Source organism: Antrostomus carolinensis, unplaced genomic scaffold (genome assembly GCF_000700745.2).
Source record: "Antrostomus carolinensis isolate BGI_N321 unplaced genomic scaffold, ASM70074v2 scaffold25027, whole genome shotgun sequence".
NCBI lineage: Eukaryota > Metazoa > Chordata > Aves > Caprimulgiformes > Caprimulgidae > Antrostomus > Antrostomus carolinensis.
This window is the reverse complement of record NW_010325683.1, coordinates 13,615-24,641: the sequence shown is the minus strand read 5'-3', so window position 1 is coordinate 24,641 and position 11,027 is coordinate 13,615. Positions and strand designations below refer to the sequence as shown.

General features: G+C 37.3%; 1 protein-coding gene across 1 annotated transcript in view; it reads right to left on the bottom strand.

Annotated features, from left to right (window-relative positions):
* Positions 1–509: 509 nt before the first annotated feature.
* The window catches only part of RLF (RLF zinc finger), a gene marked incomplete at its 5' end in the record, with an annotated part of 21,992 nt that continues 11,474 nt past the window's right edge, over positions 510–11,027 (bottom strand). Inside the window, 3 exons of the mRNA XM_010171333.1 lie at positions 510–5,249; positions 7,378–7,519; positions 10,117–10,253. Of these exons, the coding sequence (XP_010169635.1) occupies positions 510–5,249; positions 7,378–7,519; positions 10,117–10,253 (5,019 nt within the window). The remainder of the gene's footprint in view (positions 5,250–7,377; positions 7,520–10,116; positions 10,254–11,027) is intronic.

Here is an 11,027-nt window from a genome sequence, read left to right as displayed (position 1 = left end):
CTACAAATGCAAAAACTTAAGCAACATTGTCCAATGCACTCAGAATGGTTCAATTACAAGTAAACCACATTAAAGATTTACTGTACAGTAAACAAATGGGTGAAAAACTGTAATTTATTGAAACTCATAACTCAAAAAATATAAGATGCTGTAGTGTACAATATGTTACACAAAGCACCCTAGGGTGCACATTCAAGTCAAGTAATAACTCCATTTCCCCCCAAACCCTGGTACCCTAGTACTTGTTCCATATACAATCATGCACATTTACTCTTCAAGAGGAAGCCCCCGGTATTCTGATGTGTTAAATAGCACCAAAATCAGCATAGTCCGTTGGAAAAAATGGGGAGCTAAATTAACTTGGCAATACTTTTGACAGATATTATACATTCATGGAATTAAACAGTCTAAACTAACCTAAACAGCGCGTACTGTTAACAATTACTGTTCTAATTTGAAGTTCTCCCCATATAGCCGTAGTGGAGGCAATCTGCTCTAAGCAAAACTACTTACGTACTTCCTACACAAAGCCCATCTGCCTTTTTTGTTGGAAATAAATCTATGAGAGGCGTGGAAAACTTGGATCTTTCAAGAACAACTACTGGTCTTAAGTAATGAAGCTGTTTTAAGGCAAGGTCTCCACAGTCTGTTAGTGCCTTGTCCAAGATTGCCCTCAAATTTTCTAAAGAAGGCGCAGATGATGATTCTGACAACAAGGGCTGGATTTCTGTTAGCTGCCCATGATTATTTTCGGTTATGGTTACATCTTTGTCATTCACAAAGCTGTTTACAGGTGTATCCCCTTGACCATCACCCTCTTTTTGCAAGTTTTTATCTACTGGCAACTGCTCAGGAGACTCCCATTCTACTACCTCATCAAAATCATCATCATCATCATCATCATCTTTTCCTTCACTTTCCTGAATAAATTTTAAAAATGAAGACTCAAATCCCATTGGTTTATATGTCTTTAAATCAAATGGTTTGGACACTGACGGCTTCTGAAATGTATCTTTTGTAGCACAAAGTACATTGCTTTTTGCATTTTGATTAACTGCACTATGCTGACGTCCTTCTGGTTCTTTCTCTCTTGGCAACTCTAACTGTAAACTGGAGAAGTAAGAGCTATTCTCTCTTTCACTATTTTCAGAAAAATCTTCAGGTTTACATGTAACTGTCTCCCTGATGTTATGCTCTTCAAAAGAAGTGTTCTTTGAACTGTGGTTGTATTTTAAAGCGCCTGAATACGTAAAGGCACTTGCATCAAAGCTCACACTACTGGATGGACATCTTTTTTGGTCGTCATTGCTCACATCTTGAGGATCACAGTCAGTACTTGAAACAAGAGGTTTTTTGCTTTCCTGCACATACTCAGGATCAGCTGATTTATCCTCTTTAACGTTTACACCTTTTTTATCCAAGTCTAAATCTGTTTCGGAGCAGGACTGTTTTTCAATCATTATGCCACATTTAACACAAACAACAAGTTTCTGAATCCGTTGCTCTATATACATATTGGTCATCTGATGTGTGCGCTTATAGTGCCTCACTATACTGCTTTCCAGTTTGACAACAGACAAACATCCCTGAACCATGCAAGGGTACTGGGTCTGGTTAGACTTCTCTTTGCACATTTGTAGGGCTTCTTCTTTTGTTTTGAAATTAATCAAATGCTTTTCTCTACTTCTGCTACTTCTTTTAGATTTTTCTTTTAACTGTTTCCCATTCTGCTTGCTTATGTCAAAACTGTCTTTCAAACAACTTTGTTCATTTTTATCGTTATCATCATCGTCCTCTCTATCATTTCCAAAGAGACTATCATAATATTCACTATGTCGGAAATATACATGTTGAGAGTAGTGACTGTAATTTGTGAAAATTCTGTCACAGCCATTAAGGTCACAATGGATTTCAAAATCTTTGTTTAATTTTTCTTCATTGTCATGTTCATCTATTAGGTGTCGTTTAAGCTTATTAAAGGTATAAAATACGGCAGGGCAATGGGGTTGGTTACAAGCAAATCTTGCAGATTCAGCATCAGAAAGCAGTTTTTGATCCTCTATGTATTCATTGTGGAAGTCACTACAATGCTTAGCAAGAGCTTTAGAACACAAAAAACGCTTACCACACTCTTTGTATTTGCATGCAAATATTTTTTTACATCTGACAAGTTCCCTTTTTGTTCTTGTTTTGTCTTTTTCTAAGCAGAGTTGTTCCTTATTATACTGGTGAACAGTTCTATAATGGCGAATCAAACCTTTCTGGTTGGTAAATGCTGAGTTGCAACTTTTATGTATACAATGAAATGGCTTGTGGTACTTATGCAATATATAACATAAGTTTCCTTTAGCAACTGTTCTTTTGCTTCCTCTTCCCTGCCTTGCTTCCAGTTCTTCCCTACGACTGTCCAGAGAAGCTGTGTTAGATGTTTTTCTGGTTACATTATTGTCTGTCTCTTCACTGGACTCCAAATCTGTCTCGGAACTACAGTCTTCCTTTCTAGGATGACACAGACGTTCAGAGTGGTCCGAATGTTCACTGAATTCAACACTGGTTGCAGAGACAGGTGTTGGAACAGTGCTATTTTTATGCATGTCATCTGTACATAAACCTACGTGGTCAAATTTTTCATTGGAGCATATCTTGTGAGCTGCCTTCTCACAGCCAATTTGATGCTTGTTTCTATAGTGAATTCTAAGGTGTGTTTTTCTTGTGAATGATCTTTGGCAAATATGACACTTAAATGGCGAGTACCGATGCTGGAACATATTTAACTGAAGAACCACTTCCTTTGAATAGTTATGCTTTTTAACATAATGCATTAAGAGAGCTTCTCTGGTCACAAACTCACACGTACATCCTTGACATTCACAGAAAAATGGTTTAGCTGCCAGTTGAGTAAGGTACTGGCTGGGCAAATTATCTTGATGCTCTTGAAGCTGAAGTTTTGAGGTAGTTTCATCTCCTGACTCAGGGCACTTGGCATCCCTAGATGAACAGGACTGTGAAGAGCCCAAAAAAGGCTTGTGTCTTGAAGAATTCTGGATGTTAGAATTTTTTAAGCTTAGATGTTTCAAGCCTAACATTAGTTCCAACATGTTATCTTCAATATTTGATTCTTTAGAACTGTCATAAAAAGATGTTTCTGGGGAAGAAGGACAAGTTTCTTCCCTCAGATCATTGCTTCCTTTAGCATCTATAGTACAATACAAGCTTTCTGGAGAGTCAGCATTTGTATCTGAATTATGACCTAGCTCTGTACTAATCTCTGTAGGGTATTTACTGTCCTGAGCGTCACTCAGCAGATCGAGAAAGTCTTTAGTTTTCATTTCCATATTTTTTTTACCTTTAAAGTTATATGGATGAGGCCTGCGAAGGTGTTTTTGCATACTTCTGGAATTTTTGTGTGTGGAACAGCAGCCTTCAAAACCACAGGTAAGTTTTTTTTCAGCAAAGCAAACCGCCACATTGGAACACTGTTGTTTCACATCTGCTGGATGGAAGACTCCTTCCTGGGACATGAGAAAACCTGGAACTGATTGATTGGGAGCCATTGTTTCAATCAGTAGAGGAGATGCCTGGCCTTGGTTTATTGCAGCATCTGTGCTGTGGTCCCCACAATGAAGACTGCAATTACTTTCACTGTCTATATCTTCACTGTCAGAGAGAGTTTCTTCCTTCATCTGTGAAATATCCTGAGAGTGTGAGGGATCCAAGTTATTCAAACTGGAATTTTCAGATTGTTCAAGCAGCTGAGAGTCTGGAAGATAACTGCATTTGTCTTTTGAAACTGACTCTTCAAGTTTCAGTGTTTGCTTCACTTCCCTATTCGACACCTCAATATTATGTGCTGCAAGGTGATTCTGAAATTCAGTTTTTGAATAATAAAACTTTTTGCAACCAAAGAAGTTGCAGGTATATGATGCATCTCTGAAGTGCTGTGCCTCGTGATGGTAAAGTTGCCCTAAGTCACTGAAAACTATATTACAGCCATTTAGCTCACATTTATAACGAAGATCATCATGTGTTTGTTTGTGATTGAGAAGCTCGTTAACTGACCCAAATCTAGCATAACAATCCATTGACACACACATATATGGCTGAGGTCCACAGTGCACACGTTCATGCTCCCGCAAATGAAAGGATGTCATGAAGTGTCGGCGACAGAAAGCACACTTCTCTCTCCTGTTTTTCATATCCAAGTAGTGTTTTGCATTTTCATCATTGTTTTGATGTTCAGCTTTCAGATGTACACTTAAGTATTTAAACTGTTTAAATACTCTAGAACAATCTGTTCCAGGACATGGATAGATGTCTCTGTCTTGTAGCTGGCAATTTTCCAGGTGGCTAAATGTGACATATTCATGTGCGTCATTTTCAAAGTTTTCGGGCAGCTGTGGCTGATGTGACTTTTCCTGAAACACTGGAGGTGGGCTGCTGGAAGTTGTCGTCTTTTGTGGTGATCTCTCTTTTTTCAGTATTATTTTCTTTTTAGGTTTGTGTGTTCTACTAGGTGGCATTTTAACATGTTCCATTACATGTGGTACAAAAAATTCCTTTCTCTTGAACTTTTTTGTACATACCGGACATGTATAAACACCATCTTCCATATGCATCTTGGAATGATGCAGTATTCTAGCCTCTATACACTCCCTTTTGCAGAGCACACAAAAAAATTTGTATTGAAGCCATCTCTGGTATCTTTCTGAAGAACCAATTGGTTTTTTTACTCTAGCTTTTTCTTTAGGGTGGTTCATTGTGTCTTTTCCATCATAATATTTATGTTCTTTTGTCTCATCATAGTCACTAAAGAAAGTTTCTAACATGTCGGTTTCATTGATTGACATATTACAACTTGCATCATCCTCAGAATCAGAAGCTACTTTCCCTAATAGTTTAAGGCAATGTCGTTTTAAAGTCTTCCAGTCCCAAAATTCAGGATCAAATGGCCAATATGCTTTTAAAGCTAACAGCAGCTCACAACGGAGTGAATTTGGAACCAGTGCATTTTCTTCATCATATTTTTGATCAGGTTGCATATAGAGCTCTTCCAACATATTAAATCCACTCAAAGTTGGCTCAAGTAAAAATTCGGTGAGCTGACAAGCTCTTCTAACTTCAAGGTCTTCTGGTAAAAGGCATGCAATTGTTTTACATACTGATGTCTTCATTTCATCACTTCCGTTTGACCTGATCTGAAGGGCTCTCACACATAACAAAACAGACACAGCAAGTCCTGCTTCTTCTGCCTGTTTTAAAAAACAAAACAAACCAAAACACAACAGCCACAAAATAAATGTTATTTTTCTTTGAGAAGTACATTCTCTCTAAAACTGTTCTATTAAAAAACGTGCAATGAGAGCATCCAATAGACTACAGCCCATTCAGAATGTATTCAGCTTCTGAGTATTAAGTGCTCGAGTCACTGAGCATACTCTAAAAAGTTCTAGTTTATTTTGTGTGAGGAACCTCTTGTACTTTTCAAGCGAGGGGAGACACTTTTCAATTAGTGCACTCTGTGGAGGAGTCACACAAACTATTTTAGGCACCAGATGTTGCAAAACATCTTTCTAACTCCTTTCTCTCTTCATTGAGTGACTCTCAATCATAACTAAGTCATGTCTAAAAGAGAATGGTGTAAATCTTCCAATATGTATTCCTCCCACAGTATCCACAAAGGATATTAATTCAGAACACACAGTACTGTGTAATAAGGAAATTAATGTAAATTTACACCCTGAAACAAAATAACCTTCAACAGCATAAACAGTACAGTAGCAGAAATGGTTCCCGATGAAGATGACTGGCATTTCACTTCCATTTTCTGAGGAGTCTATGCAACTTTGAGCTGCTGCTCAATAGTATCAGGAAGATACCTACAAATATTAATCGCATGCTGATTTTGAAAAATAATATATTCCAAATTCTATATGGACAAAATTGAAATTTACCTTGTTCCAAAAGCATTCTTTTTGACATAAAGAATCTGAATGCATGAAGTAAATGTTTGGTCATTATTAGTAAATAAAAGTAACAGTTAAGATATTTTTGAATAGTTTAGAGGGATGACACATGACTAACACAACCACATGGACACCAGCTCAGATGGTAAAGATCCAAAAGAACTAAGAACAAGTTAAAATAATTAGCAAGCTCGTAAACTCACCGTGCACTGCCTATTGGAAGTCATGCAATATTTCTTTAACAGTGTTAATACTTCTTCAACAGTATTAATTTGCTAGACAGCAGTAAAAAAGCCTATTTCCTCAGGAGAAAAAAAAAGGAACCTTGTCTGTTTTATCCATAATCCATCTGATGCCTTAACTCTGAATTAACTCACGTCCTTATAAGAATGTAAAAAAATGAGTAAATTTGGGAGGGTACTGTTATTGAAACACCCACAAAACTGAAGTTCTAGTGGCAAATTCTACTCTGCATGTGCAATACCATGCTGGTTTTCGAGAGAAAATATCTGAAATCTTTTGGAAATGGTGACATTCCTAAGGGAAAATCCCATATCTAATTTAAGGTCCATGATCCATGTAATGCTGTTACTAAAAGAGTTAAAATTCTGTTATAATCAGCTAGCTTATTTTGTCCATTAAAGTGTGCCTGATTAATTTTCATTCATAATTGCCCTCCACAAATCTACTCTCATATGGTGACCAGACACAGAAAATTTCAGTCTAACTAATTCCAAGAGCAGCCATCCAAGGAAGACAGAAACATCCTACTGAGCAGCTACCCAGATTAACCATAGCTATCCCTTCTCCTCTGCTTATGAAGAGCATGCTGTATCTGCCTTCTGGGTAGATGATCAATTAAAGTCTTTCCATTACTCCTCAAAAAGAGATTACGAGTTTATAAAAACTGCTGTTAAGCATCTCTTGAACCTTTCTGAAACTTTCTAAAGATAAGCATCAGAATAGAAGGTAGAACTTCAGATGTGATTGTATCACATGTTTTGAGGAAAAGGTATTTTCTCAGACTACAAAAATATGAGACATTTTGTCCAAGCCTCCATCTCTTAAGAGATGTTGCAGAAAATTGCTGCTGTGCCTCACTTCTAAACAGGCATCAGGTCAAAACACAGTTATGCTTTGTTTGCAGAATACTGTCATATTGTATTTTCAGAGTAATAAACACACCATTCCACATCGATGGAAGGTCTATTCAATGTGTCAAGCTGACACAAAACTACAGTGGCAGGCATTTTTCAGAGATTTTTGTTAGTAAGTTATCAGGCACTTAATCAGCATACATGAATAATGAAAAAAGCTATATTTCTTATCAGATCAGCAGAATTATTAAGAAAACAATAAATTCACGTACACAGTTCTAGCTGTGTCCAAAGACTATGGACTACAGCTTACTTACTTCAGATTGTATGACTCTTATCAAGAAAAATAAATGCTGCAGTGTCTTGGCAATGATGCCAAACTGACGACATCGCTCCAAAAAGGAATCTAAAGAAGGATCTATTCTTCTCTGCAGTTTGCTCCAGAAAAGCGTCAGTTCCCTGCAAATAGTTGAAAACTGAATGTAAGAACATTGCAAATACACACAATTTGTCCAGAGTCTACATGCTTTAGTTCCAAGTTGATGCCACAGCAATTTAAGTGCTATTAAAAAACAGCACACACTTCAATCAGGTCTCCAAGAGATGCTGAAGAGAACTGCTACTGTACCTTACTCCTAATCAAGCATCACATCAAACCACAATATACCTCCTGTTATTTAATGGGGAAAAACACTGGCAATGGGATTCATCTCACTTAATGCAGGCATCTATAGCTGCACAGACTTCCTTTCTACACAAAAAACCCTACCACCCACACTTGCAGAGCCTTAACTTTTCACACAGAAATTTAAAATAGGTAGGATGAATCAATGGAAAGTAGCTGCTTCTCTCTCACAAGGCAAGCAGCTTACATGTTGACACCTGCATTCAAATGATGTAATTGCCACTCAGTGCTGACACTTCTAAAAGAAGACACTTTGTCTACTCTCTTTGAGCAGTTATTTGCTTTAGTATTCATACTATTTGAGCACATAGCTGTTCTGTTAAGCAATTTATTGTAAGCAAGGTGACACAGCCAATGAATGATGCAATCTGTCACTTTGTGTTGCTCTGCCATCACAATGAGTGCCACAGGAATTGAAAAACAGCAGAGTGATAGGATCTGTACTGTTTATATCACTGGAAAAAAGTCCTTCAGTGGAGTAAACTTCACCTTTGCTAACTTAACCACATATAGGTTTCTAGATGCAAGATTAGTCATAGCCTCTAGAACCAAAAATGAGGAAAGCACACCTAGGCAAACTTTACACAGAACATGAGCAAGATTTTTCCTTTGAATTATTACAATCCTACTCTTGAACCCCAAACCAAGTAAAAGAGAACGAAGCCTTGTTATGGATCTGACCTGGGACACATTTATTGCACAAAAATGGACAATGTTTACTGGCAAGAGTTTTTTGGGGGTTCTGTTTGTTTGGGGTTTTTTCCTTGTTTTGTTTAAAGGCCTAGGAATGCAATTAACAGCCTTTCATTGTCAGGAAGAGACATCTGAGAAGCTAGATAGGCCTACAAGTAACTAATATACAAGCAGTATAATTCCAAATATTTTAATTTCAAATCCTAAAACAGAACTAGAGCAAAAGAAAAGTTAGGCATCCAGAATATCAGCAACTTTTCCTACTGCCTTTCAGCCCCAAGAAGCTGACAAAATGTAAAATTTAATTGAAGATCAGGATGACTAACATGGAAGAACGGTATGAAGGGAATCTCACACCCTTGTCTATGTAAGTAAAGTATTACAAGAAATTTTAACTCAGTATCACCACAACAGAAATAAAACAAGCAAGAAAAATAGTTTATAAAGACATCAGTAATTTTGTATATCTATTAAGTAAATTGTACATAGCTGGGAGTTGGAAAAATAGTGAGAGAAGGGCTTCATTCTGGATAATCCCTTATTCCTAAATTTTTTGTCAGAAGAAAATGTTTTCAGTGTTTGCCCTGTTCTCTTTCTCATCCCACCCCTTCTTTCTGCATGGGATGGACTTCAGCCTTGTATCTCTTTGGACCTGGTTCTAATCTAATCTCTAACGACACATTTTGATAGTGAAAAATAGCCAGCCTGCTAGAACTTCCAAGTGTGGTGGACTCTCGCCTCTTGAGTCTTCCACAAGTTCACTTCTCTCTACAAGGTGTGCTTTTGCTCAAAAAGACATTTCTGGCCTGAAACAGAAGTAAAATATAAATACTTCTGGCTTTTTTGTACAAATAATTGGACCAGGCTAAATTATCAATCATCTTGCTGACACTTAAGTCCTAAGAAAGCTTTTCTTAATGGCTTTAAAATGTGGAGTGAGTAAATGAACAGTGCCAGCTGGCTGAGTCTAAATTCCCGAGATACACTTGAGATGTCTGCTAGCGCAAAGCTTTATCCAGATCAGGCTTTAACCAGGAAAAAACGACACATTTAGCCATGCCTTGAAAGCCAAAACCCATTTCGTAAGGGGCAGAAAACAGCTTCTCTGCTTTGGCTTTACCAGTATGCCACTGCTGAAACAGAAATGCAAAAAGTTTTCTATCTCCAGCCAGTTAAGAGGGCAGAGAAGTGTTACAGTCACAATCTGGGTGGAGTTAAAGGGTGTGGCTTGTGCATATTCCTACTCCATCTCTGTGGAAGAAGTGAAAAAAGGCATCAAACTCTCACAGGTCTAAGTACTCCCGAGGAAAGATCTAAATTACGACATACTTGGTGGAACCACAAAGCTTAGAGGTGTAATATCAACCCAGACAGCACTGATCCAGTACCACTTACAGCTACTGTATTGTTGAAGCATTACTGTTAATGTCAACAATGAGTACTGTTCTATTTTTAAATGATTTAAACCTTACTTTTGTCCGACTAACTGCTCTGTTACTGTAGCAAGATGAGCCCTTATTTATTTTGTCACAGGTTATCTAGGAAGTACTTCAGTCTGATGTACTTCTCAAGGTATAGCCACTTTTTCTATATATTTTTGTATTATATTAGATCAATTCTCTCGCATTGAAGCCAGTGAGGAAAAGTTGGGAGCAGTAGTAATACTTATATCACTTACCAAGAGCAATACACATTTGCTGTTTGAAGCTGATGAGTAAGGTATGTTGTACAAAGAATAAATGCAGTGTTTTCTTGTCCCTCAGATTCCAGATTACATATGATGTCCAGTACTTCCTTGCAATCCACCTTTGCAATCTTAAAGAAAAAAAGAAAATTAAAAGAAAAGGCACTTCATTTTCACCATGTTTACAAAAGAAATGTCTGTTTAATGTATCAAAGGATATAGTCTCATGGGCACATGAACAAAACACTATGTCTTCTTTTAATACCCAGAGTTCATACCACACCTTTCAGCTACAGAATGGCATGAGAAGTTCACATGTTAGTTCTGATCCCTCCTCAGTATTAGTTTTCTTTAGGACCATCTTCCATTTTGGGCAGCTTCACAAAATACTTACATACAGCCAACAGTCTTGTCTTAAAACTTCCCATTCCTTCTTTGTACTTGCAGGCATCCCTGTTCTCCTTTTGAAAATTAAAACCCATGGCTGAAAAGGTCAAGAGATGTGAAAGAGACAGTCTCTTGTCCTCTTTGTCCATACCTGCCGATTCTGAACAATCACACTCCAAAGCATGAAGTTGAAAATAGAAGTGTTTAGAGGAGAGATAAATCCCATGGAAATTCTGGAAAGCCTATTTAAAAGTAGCACCTATCTGTATCCAATCAGGGTGTTAGCTTGGCTGTACAAAAAGATTTTAGACCACAAACAGTAATTATGAAGTGTTTTTACTATTAACATGACACTATTTTGAATACACTTTTTTCCACAGGATCTATTCCACTTCACAGAATAGGTTGTACTCAAGCAACATGTACTTTAATCAGCTGTTGCTACTATAAACAATTCAAACCTCTTGTTAATCATGAAAAATGAAGATATAGACAAGAACAAAGGGAAGGTGAAATAC